The sequence below is a fragment of the Baudoinia panamericana genome (genome assembly GCF_000338955.1).
Source record: "Baudoinia panamericana UAMH 10762 unplaced genomic scaffold BAUCOscaffold_3, whole genome shotgun sequence".
NCBI classification, from domain to species: domain Eukaryota; kingdom Fungi; phylum Ascomycota; class Dothideomycetes; order Mycosphaerellales; family Teratosphaeriaceae; genus Baudoinia; species Baudoinia panamericana.
The window spans coordinates 995,764-1,010,010 of NW_006911259.1; the positions used below are offsets into that span (position 1 = coordinate 995,764).

Below are 14,247 nucleotides of genomic sequence, written 5' to 3' on the forward strand. Positions count from 1 at the left end.
GTGAACCGCAGACCCTTTATGGCTCTAATCGAAGTGTGATCCTCCGTCAGACCGCAAGCTACAGTATGGCCAAGTGTCTCGGAAGATGCATGTGTTACCAGACACTCTCGTCAACACAGTGATGACTGATAATCCCGCTCATGAATGGTCGTTATGGTGGTGGTGGTGTATTGCAGAACAAGAAGTTAATCCGCGCCGTCGGCTTCTATGTGTGGCGATCGAACTCGGAAGGCACGCTGCCGCCGTTAGCGCCCTTTCATATGCTTGCCATATCTTTGGGCTACACACTTTGGGTTGCATGTCGCCAGTGAACCACAGCATACACCGTCGCTTCCGTCTTAACTCTGGCGAGAGTATTTGGTGATGGGCATGCGAACCCGCAGACCAGCTCGGTGCACTGTGATCACCGTGTATTGATGACCGGCTAGTCTCAGCGCTCGTTTTCTGCACTCAGCTCAGCCATTAGCCCGCCGTTGTCTCTGCGCTTCTCATCTTCGGCCAGCTTCGCCTTGACCAACTTATCTAGCGCCTTCACTTTGTCCAGCGCTGAGTTAACGCACGTCAGCATGGACAGCCCGTCCACAGCTGCTCCACCGTATTTCGCTACCTGGCACACTTCGCCGAAGCGGTTCATGCTCACAATGACCTCGCCTTCTCGGCATTGCTCCTCGAGTAGTGTCGCATCGGTAAGCATGATCTGCCCGCTGTCATAGTAGGAAGTGGTAATACAGAAAGGATGGTGCTGCACTGTGAGCTTCACCGGCTCTCGCTCACGGACGGAGAAGACTGTGACGTCTTCGCCATGCACCTCAAAGTCCGGGCGGCGAAAGTGCAGTAGCGCAGCCATGAGCGCAATACAAGCAGCATCCAGCAGGTTACCGTCGTGGTCAAGCACATGGATATCGGCACGAACATGGAAGCACTTCTGTCCCGCCACTATACATAAGCTCTCTGTGTCGAGTGCGCCAGATCTGCGAATGGTCTTCTCCAGTATTCGTGAGATCAGCATCTCAGTCTGGTCTGGTCTAGTCTATTAGTCAGTGCATTCTTGACCTAACATGCGCTTGCAGTCTTACCGTCCGACTTCGAAGGCCGGACTGGCCATTGGGCCTAGCTCGCAACTGATCGTGAAGACGCCATCAAACTTCCGATCCGGATACGGCGTGACGACTTCGCAGCTGACGTTGCATAGCACTCTCGTCTTGCCTATTCGTACTTCTGCTTGACCGTAGACGTCCGGATGGGTGGGGAAGGCGAGAGAAATGGGCCGGTAGGCGTCCAGTGGCCGGCCATCGAGACGAACATTTTGGCGGAGCGCAGAGAGGAGGAAGTCCCGCTCATTGTTAGATGGATCTAGCTCACGCGGCATTTTGGAGGGATGTGCCACTTGATACAGGCTTGTTCCCGCGATTCGCAACTCGTTTGTGTAAAGTCAACTTCTGATATGGCTGACTCAGCCCTAATTTAAGCGAGTCTGGATTCCTACGTCCACCTCCAATGAATATCTGCCCTGCCTTTACATCCGATTAAACTGGAACTCTGAGCAGACCGAAGACAACAGCCTGACACGAGCTGACCATGACGACAGCCCATCGTCCCACCTTTGATCCAGCCCGAGGCAAAGACGCCGCTCGCGGCGAAGCATATCATCAGCGCCTACTTCCTGCTCACAAATCTCTCAAGTACCGGCAAGCAGCACAGGGCGCACCCGATGAGCAAGCGCGGAGAGATCTACGAGCTGAGCTGTTGCAAAGCGAGGCGAAGCACTACGCGCAGAAGGAAGGTCGAACACTGCCCGAGGATGAAGACGATGATGGCGTATCGAAGGTTATTAGCGAGAAGGAGCGACTACGGATAGAAGATGCGGACGACAGTGAGGCTACTGGTGGTGTCAAGAGGAAGCTCGGCGAACTCAGTGGCGATGGCGGAGGTGGAGGTGGTTTAGATGGCGATCCGGACGAAGACTACGAAGCCAAGAAACGGCGCGTATTGGAAGCAACCCGTGATATTGACGCCGACTCTGCATCGTCGGAAGACGATAAGGATGACGACGAGGATGACTCAGAAGATGAGGAGGACGAGTCAGCCGCACTTATGGCTGAGCTCGCAAAGATCAAGGCCGAACGGGCTGAAGCTGCTGCTAAGGCCGCCGCTGAACAGGCGAGAAAGGACGAGGAGCAGCGGGAGAAGGATATAGCTTTGGGTAATCCGCTCCTTAATGCGAGAACGGAGGAGTATGGAGTGAAGCGGCGGTGGGACGATGATGTGGTCTTCAAGAACCAGGCGCGAGGCACTGAAGAGAGGGGGAAGGAAAAGCGGTTTGTGAACGATCTGCTGCGGAGTGACTTCCATCGGAGGTTTATGGATAAGTATGTGCGGTGAGCGAAGAAGGGCTTCGGTCGAAGTCGACCCGCCTTGATTCCGGATACAGCAATACCAATTCACCAGCTCACTGCTTATGTCCTTCACCTCAATTCCACTTCTTGGACTCTCGACACACATACGATCTCTGTGTCCCGAAGCACTCCGCCATTGCCTGGCATCTCTGTAATCAGCAGAGTTCCACACTCAAGGCTTATAATAGTGCAGACTTCTGGAGAGACATCCCCTCAAGCCGACGAGCAGCACCGTGGTCAGCATAATTTTGCAAGTGGCGTCTGACGCACTTCGGGCGGCCATGGAGGAAGCCACTGAAGGCAACGCGTCAGACGCTCTCAGCGGCATCAGTCATCTGCACGGGGTCGTCTTCGCGAAGATGCTCAAGAGTAGGCAGGATGAGGTCGACAAGTTCGCCTAGCAAAGCAAAGCGAAGAACAAAGCAAATGAGCAACTCACATCGAAGCCTGCTGAGCTATACAAGGCCGATGGACTGCATGTTTTCATCTATCAATCTGGATACCAAACCCAATGCTACAATGACCACGTCGAGAAGCCGTTGTCAGAGTGCATCACGTCGTACGCGGCAGCCACCAAGCAGGACCTTACAGCTCCACCCATCGTCCTAGGGAGCACAGGAACGCCGGAACTAGTGGACCATGAAAGCAAGATGGTAGGACCAGAGGAACCACCAGAAGGGTAGGTGTCGCGATTTGTGTCCGCATGAGTGTGTGCAGCCGCTGATAATTAGGAGTCCCCTCTTCGACGGAGTACACTACAGGATTTTTGAGATCATCAAGGCGGTGCCAATGCCATCGAAACGGAAAGCGAGCAGTCCCGTAAACAGTGGTACCGACAGCATTAGCAAGTGGCAGAATACCGTTTGAGAGCCTCAACAGCCGGTCGTGCCCAAGGAACATTTGTGAGGACCATACCTCCAGCAGGTAGGGTCTCGTCTGCTATGTCGCTTATCGAGCACAGCAATCAACACAGCGAACGGCCTTAGGCTGCAGAAGAGCCGGAGCCTTTTTGCACACGTATATTTCACCTCGGAGACGGTATCTATGGCACTGGCATGGGGCATGATGGGCAGTCAGCGGGTATGGGGTCCATACACGGCGGGGTCATTCACTCAAGTTCACTTGGCCCATTGCTTTCCAAGACTTGTCAGAGGCAAATAGCATAGATCATCGGTGATGGTTGCTATGCCCATGACTCTAGCTTTCTCCTCTTTGCCCCGCACAAAGACGCCTGCAATAGCCGTCATCGGTAACGGACGTACAAAGTATAAAGCGATGTCTGTCAGGTGCAGTCGCCAGCATCAAGACTAGACTTAACATTGTGAATTGAACGATGTTGTGCCTCACACTGGTGTTCGCGGCTTTCGCCGCCGCCGTGGAATTGACTGTCACGACACGCACAGGCACCTTCATTGGCGGATTAAACGAAACTTACCCTGACGTTCGACACTTCAAGTGGGTTCCTTATGCACAAGTACGACAAAGGCAAGTCATCCATGACCATTGCGCGTTGACTGATCGCTCGAGTAGCCGCCCGTTGGCAATCTACGCTGGACACCACCACGACCGCTGGTCAACGATAGCACCGTTTACGAGTCGACGACTTTCGGACCAGCGTGCTCCCAGTTCGTGTCTGCTGTACCGGCGGTATGGTGAGTGAGCGTCTTCGTGAAGCTTCCGGTATGCGTCATCCAACCCGAATCCAGGTCTCTCAACATCACTGGCAACCTCATCGTGAACTACGGTGAGAGCCTGACAGCCGGCCTTGTGGCCCAAAATAGCGCGGAAGACTGTCTTTCGCTTGCCATCTGGACACCGGCAAATGCCACAGGCAATTCCAGCCTGCCCGTCATCATCTTCACAACCGGCGGCGGCGATCAAACCGGTGGTATCAACATCCCAACCCAGATACCGGCCAACTGGGTGCATCGATCACAGAAGCACATTGTGGTAACGATCAACTACCGTGTCAACATTTTCGGGTACCCGAACGCGAGAGGCCTCAATGGAAGCACGAACTTCGCAATCCAGGACCAGCGAGCTGCAGTCGAGTGGGTATCGGAAAACATTGCTGCGTTTGGCGGCGATCCGGCAAGATTGACGTTGTGTAAGTGTGGCGTCGCTTGTCTATTATGACTCCTGATGTTGACTATGCGGTGTAGGGGGCCAGTCCGCGGGCGCTGGACTGACAGACGAATATCTCTTCGCTTGGCCAAGCGACCCTATCGTCCGCGCATCCATCTCCAGCTCGTCACTCGCCATTGGATATCCAACCAACGTTGACTATGCGGGCACGAACTTTACCTTCGTTGCCCAAGCAATGGGCTGCAACTTCACCGATCCTGCTTTCGAGCTCCAGTGCATGAGGCGCGTACCCATGCCTCGCATCGTCAACTTCGTGGGCCAGTATCAGGATAATAGCTCCTTGGTGAATACTTCGCAGCGTGCGATATCTTTCAGTCGTCAAATCGACAACAAGTTTGTCTTCTCGCAAGCCGACTACGTCAGGCTCTATCAAGCCGACACCCTTGCGCAAATACGTACGCGAATCTTGACTATAAATCTTACTTTCTGTCTATCACCGTGCTAACATCTGTGGTGGGCACTTTTAGCGAAGATGATCGGCACTACTGCTCGCGAGTTCTCCGCCCTACTCCCCTACCCGGTGAACAATGCAAGTGCGGGTCCTTCGAATCAGCTCATTACAGCCTTGACCCAAGCATGGGTCTGCACCGCCTATAACACTTCCGTATACCGTCAGCAAGACCTTCTGACAACATACCGTTACGAGTACGCTGCGAACTTCACGAATCTTGCTGATGGAGCATCGTGGCTTGGGGCGTATCATTATGCCGATTTGTACATGTTCTTTGGGTAAGTAGGACGATCTGGAGGAATCTCTCGTGATTGTCTCACGCACGGCTAATGATCTCACCCATCAATTTTCAGGACCTACCTCATCACATCCCCTCCATATCCGGACCTCGAAGTCCAGACATCGCAGATCATGCAAGATCTACTCTACAACTTCGTCGCCAATCCTGCGTCACTGCCTGGGAATGGCTGGCCGCCTTACCTTCTGGACAGTAGTGACAGCGGCGGTCAGATTGCGCGCTTCGGCGCGAATGGTCAAGCCTTACAGCTCGTCAGTGGCAACGCGATTGATGGCGCCTGCCATCTACCAAACTATACGTACACCACGACGCCTTAGGCCGGACATGGCTCCTATGCTGCTTGCAGTAGCGGTATGGTGCGTGTGACTCCACGCCAAGTTCCGGACCCTCCGGCTTCGGCACGGCCGAGACGGCCATTACACCCGGACGCTTGGCTAGCTTGCTCTACGAAACAGCTTTGGACCTTCGTGCCATTGTCATTGTCGCTAAACAGAAGTCGCATGATTGGTAGCAGGCATTTCAAAGATAGGAGTCTTCCACGAGGCCAGTACGTAAGCATGTCATGAACGAAAGCGCTGCAATGCCTGTGAGTCCTTCCGGATCTCACATGCTGGACCGCCCATATCCAACGTGTTCAGTTGTTGAGGTTACCCGTGGTCGACCGTGACAGGTTGACTCAACTTACCTTACTAGCTATCCGTCATATGGACATCCGTATGTTCGAAGAGCCGTTAGTGCCGTTGGGATCACCATGTTCGAACATCCTTCGATATGCTGTGGACGAGGAGGAAGCAGTCGAACCAGTGCGGCCGTCTGCACTACATAAGCCTCAAGCGTACCGGCGCCCTACGTTCGAGCGATCAGCTAGTCAGCCCTTGACCTTGCCGCGCAATATTACAAACCCATTAGTGTGCCAGGCTATTCATCTCTTCCTATCGGACACGGTCATGCATGCCTCTGCAGGATCATCATCCAGGGGTCACTTCACTGATCTAATTCATCTCATCGAAGCCTCGGATCGCGGGACAAACGCGTTACCGGCCGCACTGGAAGCTGCAGCGCTAGCTTCTCTGGCGAGTCGCTTAGGTTATGCAGATGTGCATCTGGAAGCTGCTCGCCGATATACGGTAGCAGTACGTCGACTACGCACAACATGTCTGAACTCAAAGCGAAAGTCACGGGCCATGATTGCGTCTATCCTGCTACTCAGCATTTACGAGGTCCGTAGGTTCGAACGCAAACTTGCACTGTACGCTCTCGCTGATCGCGTTGTGGTTAATTGATCAGATGATCCGTGCAGATTCCAGCGCGGACCACAACTGGCTGCAGCACTTTCATGGAATGATCGCAGTGATGAGAACATTCTTTCACTACGGTGAGGCACCGGCTCTTGACGTCCGCCTACTTGTACTTGTCGCAGACGAGCTGCCAAATGCGTACGATCATCGTTAAGTCTAGCTGAAAGTTAGCAGCGGAACAAGGAGAGTTGACAAGCTAACAGTGACGACCTGACCGCATCGCCGCCCGTTAACAACTGCTCGATCGCTTCGCAGCCCTTATCTGACCGGGTCAATGATCTCTGGGCCATCCTGCCGAGGGTCCAAAGTCTGTTCAAACGGTCGGCTTCGATCTTGCAACCGGATAGTATCCAATACGAGTCGACGTTGAGACGGCTCATGAGCGAAATCCTGGCCTTCAAGGCTGAGCTTCGTACGTGGTCATCGTGGCAGCCCGAAGCTATGAAACCAACAACAGCCGTACGATTCACTCAGGCGTACACCTTGCGATTCCCAGCGGTCGAAGACCTCCTATGTCCGATCACACGTGCTGATACATATGCTGATTGTAGGTGAAGAGGCTGTCTGCACACTTGTCATAGTAGCATCCCACTGACATCGTGTTAGACTTCGTGGCCGGGATGTGGATGTCTTACCGCCAGTGTCAACTGCACTTGACGAACCTCCTGTGTCGAATCAGTAGAACCCTCAGCAAAGATCCCGAAGCCTACGATAGAAGTAGAGAGCATGCCAAATTGCAACGCGAGGTCCAAGATCTTGTCGATGACATGTACGCAGCCATTCCCTTCATGCTGGTCGGTGAGCAGATACGCGGAAGCAGGCCGGAAGGCTCCCTTTGGAATCATGCTCGGCCCCCCATGCTTCTTGGTGGACTGGACCTCCAGTGGACATTGGTTCGTGTGCATCTAGGAAGAAACTTCCAATATTTACACATCCGCTGACTGTCAAATATTTCATTCGCAGTTCACTGCATCAATCCTTGATATTGTCTCATCAGACGTCAGGCGTAACATTAGGAGTATCCTCCTATGGATTGGTGAGAACCTTGGCCTCGGACAAGCAACTGTACTGGCTTGCGTAAGTATGCTGCATGCAGGCACCACTGAATGCATCAGCTCTGACAACTAATAGATGGATACCAATCCACCTGGAGGCGTCACCGCGAAGGGAGACGCTCTTAAGTGGGCAGGCTTCCTGCTTTGATCAATGCTATCGGAGTTTGTGCACGACAAGCCTCTAGCCCCGCGTTCCTGATAAGCGAGATGGACCGTCAATCGCAGTGCAATCGGAAACGGGAACGGCAATGGGGTGACTCCTGGACAATGCTCTGACCTGCTGATCATTCATTGAAACGAAAATGCACCGTTGACCAGGATGACCTGCCCAGAGATCCACCTGCTGCCTTCACTAGCCAGAAAGACGAACACATCTGCAAGCTCCGCCGGTTCGCCAAGCTTGTGAAAGGGTGAGAATCCTGCAATTGTGTTGATCATCTGTTCGCTTTTTCCCTTCAGAAGGAGTTCAGTGGCAGTAGGACCCGGAGCAACCGCATTGACGTTGATGCCCTTGGACGCGAGATCCTTCGCCATCGCATGGGTCATCTGCTCGATAGCACCCTTCGTGCTTGCGTAGAGAGTGTACGGCGGCGAGAGCGTCGAAGCATGCATGACGCTAGTCGATACGAAGATGATGCGGGAGCCGGGCTTGAGATGCGGAAGCGCCTTCTGGACGAGGAAATAGGGTCCTTTGACGTTGAGAGCGAATGTACTGTCGAAGTCTTGCTCAGATGTTGTCTCGACGGTCTTCATGGGCAGCACGCCTTTCGGCCAAGGTACGTCGGTCAGCATGTCGCGCAGAGATAAGTGCAACAACGGCTCCCGACTTTCGGTACCATTTCACCCGCTACCGACAGTGGCAGAAAAGCAACGTGGGAAGCGGAAGTCGCTTTACACGGACACGGAAGGCGCGCATGAAAGATCCGGGTAACGTACCAGCATTGAGAATAAGAACATCGATGGTTCCGTACTTTTCGACGGTCTCTTTCACCATCTTCTCTGCTCCTGCAATACTGCCTGCGTCCGCCTGGACCGCGAATGCATGCTTGGGACCGAGTTCATTGACGAACTTTTCGGCTTGGGTAGTGTCACGACCATAGTTCACGGCAACTCGAGCGCCAGCGTTCACAAATGCTGTAGCGGTTGCTGCGCCGATGCCCTTGCTGCCACCTGTGATCTGTCGCGGCAATGTTAGTATCTTGTGCTTGCCCCTTACTCTCCTCCGGATCCTTACCAAGACCACTAGAAAGAGACTCGGACGTCAGCGAGCAGTGCAACGTGATGGAGATTGTCCACAAACCTTTGTCTGCAAGGGACGACATGGCGTTGTTTTTGCCCGAATGATGCCTTAACGCTTTGAGCATGGCAAACTGGACCACACGCTTGAGAGGGTGTCCTGGGTTGCACTGGGACCTGGCGGCAACAATCTTTGCTTGAAGGGAAGCTTCACATCTTTATGAATGCCTCACGGTCCCAGAGCATGGGTTGTTGGCTGTAGCGCGGGCGCATCTGTCATTGCCAACATGGCCGAATTGTAACGTGGAGTCTGGTTCGTGGCGTGGTCGCCCAGCGTGCCATGCCTCATTCGTAAGAGCACTAATGCATGCAAGCCAGCTCAGCAATCTGTAGCAAGGAAGGCAGACAAGAGTCATGCACGATGCCAAGGTATATTTAGGTCCCACTGATGGAAGTGATCACACAGACCACAGGGAAGGGAAACCGTCGCTGAGTGCACCGGTCCGGTCGTGATACGGTTACTCATTGCGCCAAGTGTGCAGCGTGACGAGTGCATTAACGTAGGCACGGAACAACATCAACTATGGCGCAGCATGACAACATCCTATCTCGAAGTTGCAATACTGCAAGCACAGTTGATTATTGAACCCTATCCTGAAACATCGAATGCGGCGTACAGTCAGCAGGCTTGTCCATTATCAATCATTAACAAGCTCACCAGATAGCGCGAGACGCACATTAGCGTGAAACCGGATTAGGTGTAGTAGATGTTGGCGGAGACGTGGTGAAGTACAACCCGTGCCTAATCTCCCCAGAGACGGCAGTGCATGAAAGCTCTGCCAAGGGATAGTGCTAGCAACATGCTTTAGGCTAAGTCAGACGGACAACAAGTACGCCGTGTACCCTCTTGCAAAGTGGATGGTCAGATGCTAAGACCTGGCTGTCGTGAAATATGGACCTCGAGCGGATTGCTTGCATCGCAAACCTGATGTTCTCAACCTCCTGATTCCGCAGCTACGGTGGAGAACAACGCGTGCTCACGCAGGTCGCGCACCAGCTCCGCCACGTTGCTGAGATGCTCGCCAAGCAATTTCTGCTTTTCCTCCGTGTTCTTAGTGACCCTGTCTTCCTCCTCATCGATGTCCATCGGCCCTCCACTGTCGCCGGAATGGGTTTGCGAGTGGCCTGCCCCATCTTCCAGCCTTGTTGGTGACGCCGTTGTATTTAGTGCACCGTGAGCTGTCTTCGGTTGCGCTTCCGGCATCAGATAGAAGTACAAGAATTCAAGGGTTCGCATCTTGACTTCTTGCGCCGTGCTTCGACTTCGGAAAAGGCTCGTCACCGTCAACAAGCCGTCGATGGCTTCGAAGGCTCTTGCGTTGGCCGGACAGTCCAACAATGCCGTTACCAGAACCAATAATGCTTGTGATTGTACTGATGGTGGGTTGGTTGCGTCAAGCAGATCGAGCAGTAGGTTCATATAATCCTCTCGGTTAAAGAGCGTTCGCGAAGGCGGATGTAGGAGAAGAATGCCTTGCAAGAGGTCGAGTGTCGATAGTATCAGCAGGTTTGTGGAGGATGCAGAATGCATGCCCATCAGTCTCTCAAGCACGGCAATCAGTCTGCTGGCAACTGTAGGCAGAGCATTAGTCCGTCGCCAGCAAGCAATCAATGCTCGTGCTTACCATTCCAACGGAAGCCTTCCTGTAGTCTGAAGAATTCGCGAAACGCCGCGTCCTTCCTCAAGTCCCCCAACAGTTTGCACACCCCTCGTACTTCTTCTGAGCTAGCCGACGTCTTTCGCTTTTGCGGCGACAGTCGGTTCGATGAGAGGCATATCTGTGCGAGAAGGCCTTCAATCTGCCTTAATCCCTTTCTGATCTTACTCGTGTCGCGCGCAGAGAGATTGCTGAACGACAGGGAGAGTAGTGACTCCATCTTGATCTTCAACGATGCCTGCTGATAGTCTGACATACAGCGGATCCACGACGTAGTGGAGCATCGATCGAAGCTTGCTCTGTTTACGACTCCAGCCTGGCCGTCTCCAATGGCAACCGAGGGCTAGGCGCACGGATGGTCTACAAAACCGAAACGAGCATGTTCGCGCACGAAGCCGTTGTTGGAACAATACAGGAGTTTCCGAACACATGGCCCCGGTTGCCAATGATCTCACTTTGATTCTTTTACACCTGTAACCATGCTGGAGGAACATCAGCAGCGTGTTCGGGCCTGATGCGATTGGGACGCGGTCATCATATCGAACCACACTGCAACATCTTTCAATAGTCCCTGCGGCTTTAGTCGCGCAACAGTGCGCTATTGTAGATCTTGGTCGTGCTTGTATGCACGATCGAACGTCTTCACTCTTCAGGAGAAGCTCTACTTCATGTCTACATTGTACTTCTCCGCCATCTCACCAACATCCAAGGCCACCAAGAAGCGAGAGACGCAATTGTACGCGCCTACCGTGGCAGTCAACTCCACCACCTCCCTTTCGCTAAAGAGGCTTTTCAACTTGTCGAAATTCGCCTGCTTGACTATGCATCCGATTGTCATTGCATTGGTATACTCGAGGACGGCAAGATGCTTCTCGTCGAGTCCCTCCCCTTCATAGCTCTTATCCTTGATGCGCTCGATGACTTCGTCAGACAGCACGCCAGCTTTCCGCAGCAGTGGACTGTGCGCGTCCCACTCATACCAGGCTTGGTTCAAGGCCGCCACTCTACTAATTGCGAGCTCCCTAATGCTGTCCGGTAATGTGGTCTTGGTACGGATGGCACCGAGGAAGCTGTTCCAGCCATCTGCGACAGGCGGAGCGTGAAGCAGTGCCTTGTCCAGTGCGATCAGCTTTCCCCCTCTACGTGTTTTCACGCGCTGCACTACGGCTTCGTCCTCGGCAGACTCCATCTCTGGGTCGTCGGGGATGTATGGGAGACGCATGGTTGTGGTTGTCGAGGTGGTGAAAGTGCGGTGGGATCGAGTAGTGCGTCCGTACGTGGTCGAAGTCAAAGGTGATTGGGACAGGACTCTCTTGCAGCACAGTCTACAAAGCTTTATAGTCATACTGACCATGTCCAATATTGCAATGCTGCTGTACGAATGACTCCTCAAGAGCGACCCCGCCTCGGGCATAGCGGCTTCGGCGGCCCCTGGCGAACTGCCAGCTGCCCACTGTAAGATTAGGGCTTCGATTCAGTGTTCAGGTTACTAGGTCACACGCGTTACCAACTCCATATGCGTGTAACGTTATGCGACAGTTATAGAGGGAAGATCCATCAGATTACATGGCGAAAAGTCCTTGCACAGGGAATGCTACACGTCTGACGAGAGACAAATCTACAGACGAGCTTCATTCTTCTTCTTACTTCTGAAACCGCTCCTGGTGCTTCCACCATCCAGCTCAATCACATTGCCAGTCATGTGCGCAGAGCCTTTGCTGCTCAGGAACAGCACAAGTCCGCCAAAGTCTTCAGGCTTACCAACACGGCCGGATGGCTGTCCAGCCACGAGCGTGTCCAAGAACTCGTCCATACCGTACTGCGTCATGCGCGATGGGAAGACGCCAGGGCAGATGCAATTGACGGTAACATGATGCGGCATAAGCTTGCTAGCCTGCATCCTCGACAGGTGGATACACCCTGCTTTCGACGGGCCATACGAAAAGGTGCCGTGGCCAGGAGCTGAAAGCCCCCCTTCCGAACCAGCCGTGACATCTGTAGTCATGATGCCAGCCATGGAGGCGATGTTGATGACTCTACTTGGGTTGTCGGCCGTGGCACCCTTGGTCAGGAGGTCGTGCAGATGTGCTGTCGTATAAAACATGGACTTGACGTTGAGAGCGTAGATCTTGTCCCAACCTGATTCTGGGAAGTCATCGTATGGTGCGCCCCTGCAGGGTGTCAGTGGAGGACGGCAAGATAGTGTCGCTACCGGCTTGTTGAAGGTGCAATAACCCGGCACGAACTATGGTCAGTACTTACCAGGTGGCTCCGGAGTTGTTCACGAGGACGGTCAAACGATCAGTCTTCTGCTTGACTTTGCTGCACAGATCCAGGCACCCTGCTTTGTCTTTGAGGTCTGCGACGACGTAGTCGCATTGTCCGGGTCCAAGCTGGTTGAGGCGCTGAGAAGTCTTCTCCAACTCGCTCTGTTTCCGGCTGGCGATGAACACTTTTGCACCGTTCTGTACGAAGGCCTGGGCCGCCATCTCGCCCAAGCCCGTTGCGCCACCAGTCACGAGGACAACATGGTCCTTGAAGTTGAAAAGGTTCGAGGCTGTCAAGTCAGCGGCACTAGATGCATGGGCCATGCTGTGTTGATCCCAGAGCTTCAGTATTGGAGTGAACGGCAACTCACGTGTTGATACAAAGAGCCATCGTAGCTGTGTCGCATCATAACAAAGCCAACGAGATCCCTCGGATGTGGTGAGCCTGGGAGAACTTAGAGAATGCGGAGACAGATGCCGAGGCTCGAGCTGCTGGGCTCTCACAACAGCGCAAGTCCTTCATTGAGTGCTCGTAATGGGAGTATACAGGTGTAAGCACCGAAAAGTCGCCTTACCAATCAAGTTGCAGTAGAGTGGTGTGGTGTTTAGCGGATAGTTGCAGCTCTACGGGCCAGGGTCCGAAATAACATACCATGCAACCGCGTACTATGCTCCTTACTGTAGGCTTCGGGACACTGAAAGAGCGTGAATGCCGTAACGATCCGCCCGTCGAGTACCGCTGTCATCTACTCGGGAGCAAACAGTAAGATCGCATGGTCACTGTTTGATCGGCAGACACGACAAACAAGCCACAATGGCTTCGACTCCGGCGGCACCCGAGCCTCAGAGGCCGTGGTCACATAAGTAGCTAATTAAGCGTACACAAGTTACCGTATTTCAATCTCGCTCGCGTGTGCGATTAGGACTTAGCGAACCGTGGAGAGTCGCGCTTGCAGATCGAGGCAGTGCGAGTCAGTGGGACGAGGCCCAAAGTAATGATTGAGCGAACCTCGATAGCCAGTGAACTGCGCATAAAGCCACTCAAATGCAGCAGGCTCCTCCGCATCTGATAGCAACACATCGGCGCCATTGACACTCTCCCAGGCATAGGGGAAATTTTATAGGATTTCTGGGCTTTGCCAGGTCGCAGATGAAGGCTTAGAGCAGTGTCGACATGTTGATTGCATGTATCCTAGTGCACTACGCAGAGGAGGCGTTGCTTAGCTTCACTTGCTGTGCATGCACAGTGACGAGTAAATTTGACTAGCCTGATAGATTGTCATCCTGCAAGACGAAGGTTCAGTGGTGGGCAGGATCAATATGCTTCTCAAGCCCACGGAGTACTTGGAGTGTCGTTAGACCCTCAGACCGCCACGTCCTAGC

General features: G+C 53.5%; 9 protein-coding genes across 9 annotated transcripts; 3 read left to right on the forward strand and 6 right to left on the reverse strand.

Annotated features, from left to right (window-relative positions):
- Positions 1–430: 430 nt before the first annotated feature.
- On the reverse strand, positions 431–1,369 carry BAUCODRAFT_146018 (uncharacterized protein; the record flags this gene model as incomplete). The annotated part of the gene is made up of 2 exons (XM_007675889.1): positions 431–1,025; positions 1,077–1,369. The coding sequence occupies 2 exons, from the start codon at positions 1,367–1,369 to the stop codon at positions 431–433; spliced, it is 888 nt and encodes a 295-aa protein (XP_007674079.1).
- Positions 1,370–1,578: 209 nt separating this feature from the next.
- BAUCODRAFT_64515 (uncharacterized protein) lies at positions 1,579–2,382 on the forward strand (the record flags this gene model as incomplete). The annotated part of the gene is made up of 2 exons (XM_007675510.1): positions 1,579–1,873; positions 1,937–2,382. The coding sequence occupies 2 exons, from the start codon at positions 1,579–1,581 to the stop codon at positions 2,380–2,382; spliced, it is 741 nt and encodes a 246-aa protein (XP_007673700.1).
- Positions 2,383–3,393: 1,011 nt separating this feature from the next.
- On the forward strand, positions 3,394–5,801 carry BAUCODRAFT_388676 (uncharacterized protein). Its single transcript, XM_007675890.1, has 6 exons — positions 3,394–3,870; positions 3,927–4,048; positions 4,103–4,503; positions 4,559–4,936; positions 5,009–5,270; positions 5,346–5,801. The coding sequence occupies exons 1-6, from the start codon at positions 3,730–3,732 to the stop codon at positions 5,605–5,607; spliced, it is 1,566 nt and encodes a 521-aa protein (XP_007674080.1). The 5' UTR covers positions 3,394–3,729; the 3' UTR covers positions 5,608–5,801.
- A 316-nt stretch (positions 5,802–6,117) lies between these two features.
- Positions 6,118–7,861, forward strand: BAUCODRAFT_388100 (uncharacterized protein). Its single transcript, XM_007675891.1, has 5 exons — positions 6,118–6,726; positions 6,792–7,135; positions 7,195–7,481; positions 7,552–7,665; positions 7,720–7,861. Exons 1-5 carry the CDS (start codon positions 6,578–6,580, stop codon positions 7,789–7,791), a joined length of 966 nt encoding a protein of 321 aa, XP_007674081.1. The 5' UTR covers positions 6,118–6,577; the 3' UTR covers positions 7,792–7,861.
- A 70-nt stretch (positions 7,862–7,931) lies between these two features.
- BAUCODRAFT_146021 (uncharacterized protein) lies at positions 7,932–8,965 on the reverse strand (the record flags this gene model as incomplete). The annotated part of the gene is made up of 4 exons (XM_007675892.1): positions 7,932–8,407; positions 8,580–8,820; positions 8,878–8,885; positions 8,944–8,965. 4 exons carry the CDS (start codon positions 8,963–8,965, stop codon positions 7,932–7,934), a joined length of 747 nt encoding a protein of 248 aa, XP_007674082.1.
- A 669-nt stretch (positions 8,966–9,634) lies between these two features.
- On the reverse strand, positions 9,635–10,951 carry BAUCODRAFT_31323 (uncharacterized protein). Its single transcript, XM_007675365.1, has 2 exons — positions 10,565–10,951; positions 9,635–10,511 (listed from the first exon to the last, which is right to left on the reverse strand). Exons 1-2 carry the CDS (start codon positions 10,815–10,817, stop codon positions 9,874–9,876), a joined length of 891 nt encoding a protein of 296 aa, XP_007673555.1. The 5' UTR covers positions 10,818–10,951; the 3' UTR covers positions 9,635–9,873.
- A 307-nt stretch (positions 10,952–11,258) lies between these two features.
- Positions 11,259–11,819, reverse strand: BAUCODRAFT_146023 (uncharacterized protein; the record flags this gene model as incomplete). Its single annotated transcript, XM_007675893.1, has 1 exon — positions 11,259–11,819. One exon carries the CDS (start codon positions 11,817–11,819, stop codon positions 11,259–11,261), a length of 561 nt encoding a protein of 186 aa, XP_007674083.1.
- Positions 11,820–12,122: 303 nt separating this feature from the next.
- BAUCODRAFT_31325 (uncharacterized protein) lies at positions 12,123–13,606 on the reverse strand. Its single transcript, XM_007675366.1, has 2 exons — positions 12,860–13,606; positions 12,123–12,768 (listed from the first exon to the last, which is right to left on the reverse strand). Exons 1-2 carry the CDS (start codon positions 13,186–13,188, stop codon positions 12,216–12,218), a joined length of 882 nt encoding a protein of 293 aa, XP_007673556.1. The 5' UTR covers positions 13,189–13,606; the 3' UTR covers positions 12,123–12,215.
- An 82-nt stretch (positions 13,607–13,688) lies between these two features.
- On the reverse strand, positions 13,689–13,977 carry BAUCODRAFT_31326 (uncharacterized protein). Its single transcript, XM_007675367.1, has one exon. The coding sequence runs from the start codon at positions 13,970–13,972 to the stop codon at positions 13,784–13,786; it is 189 nt and encodes a 62-aa protein (XP_007673557.1). The 5' UTR covers positions 13,973–13,977; the 3' UTR covers positions 13,689–13,783.
- Between the last annotated feature and the right edge of the window lie 270 nt (positions 13,978–14,247).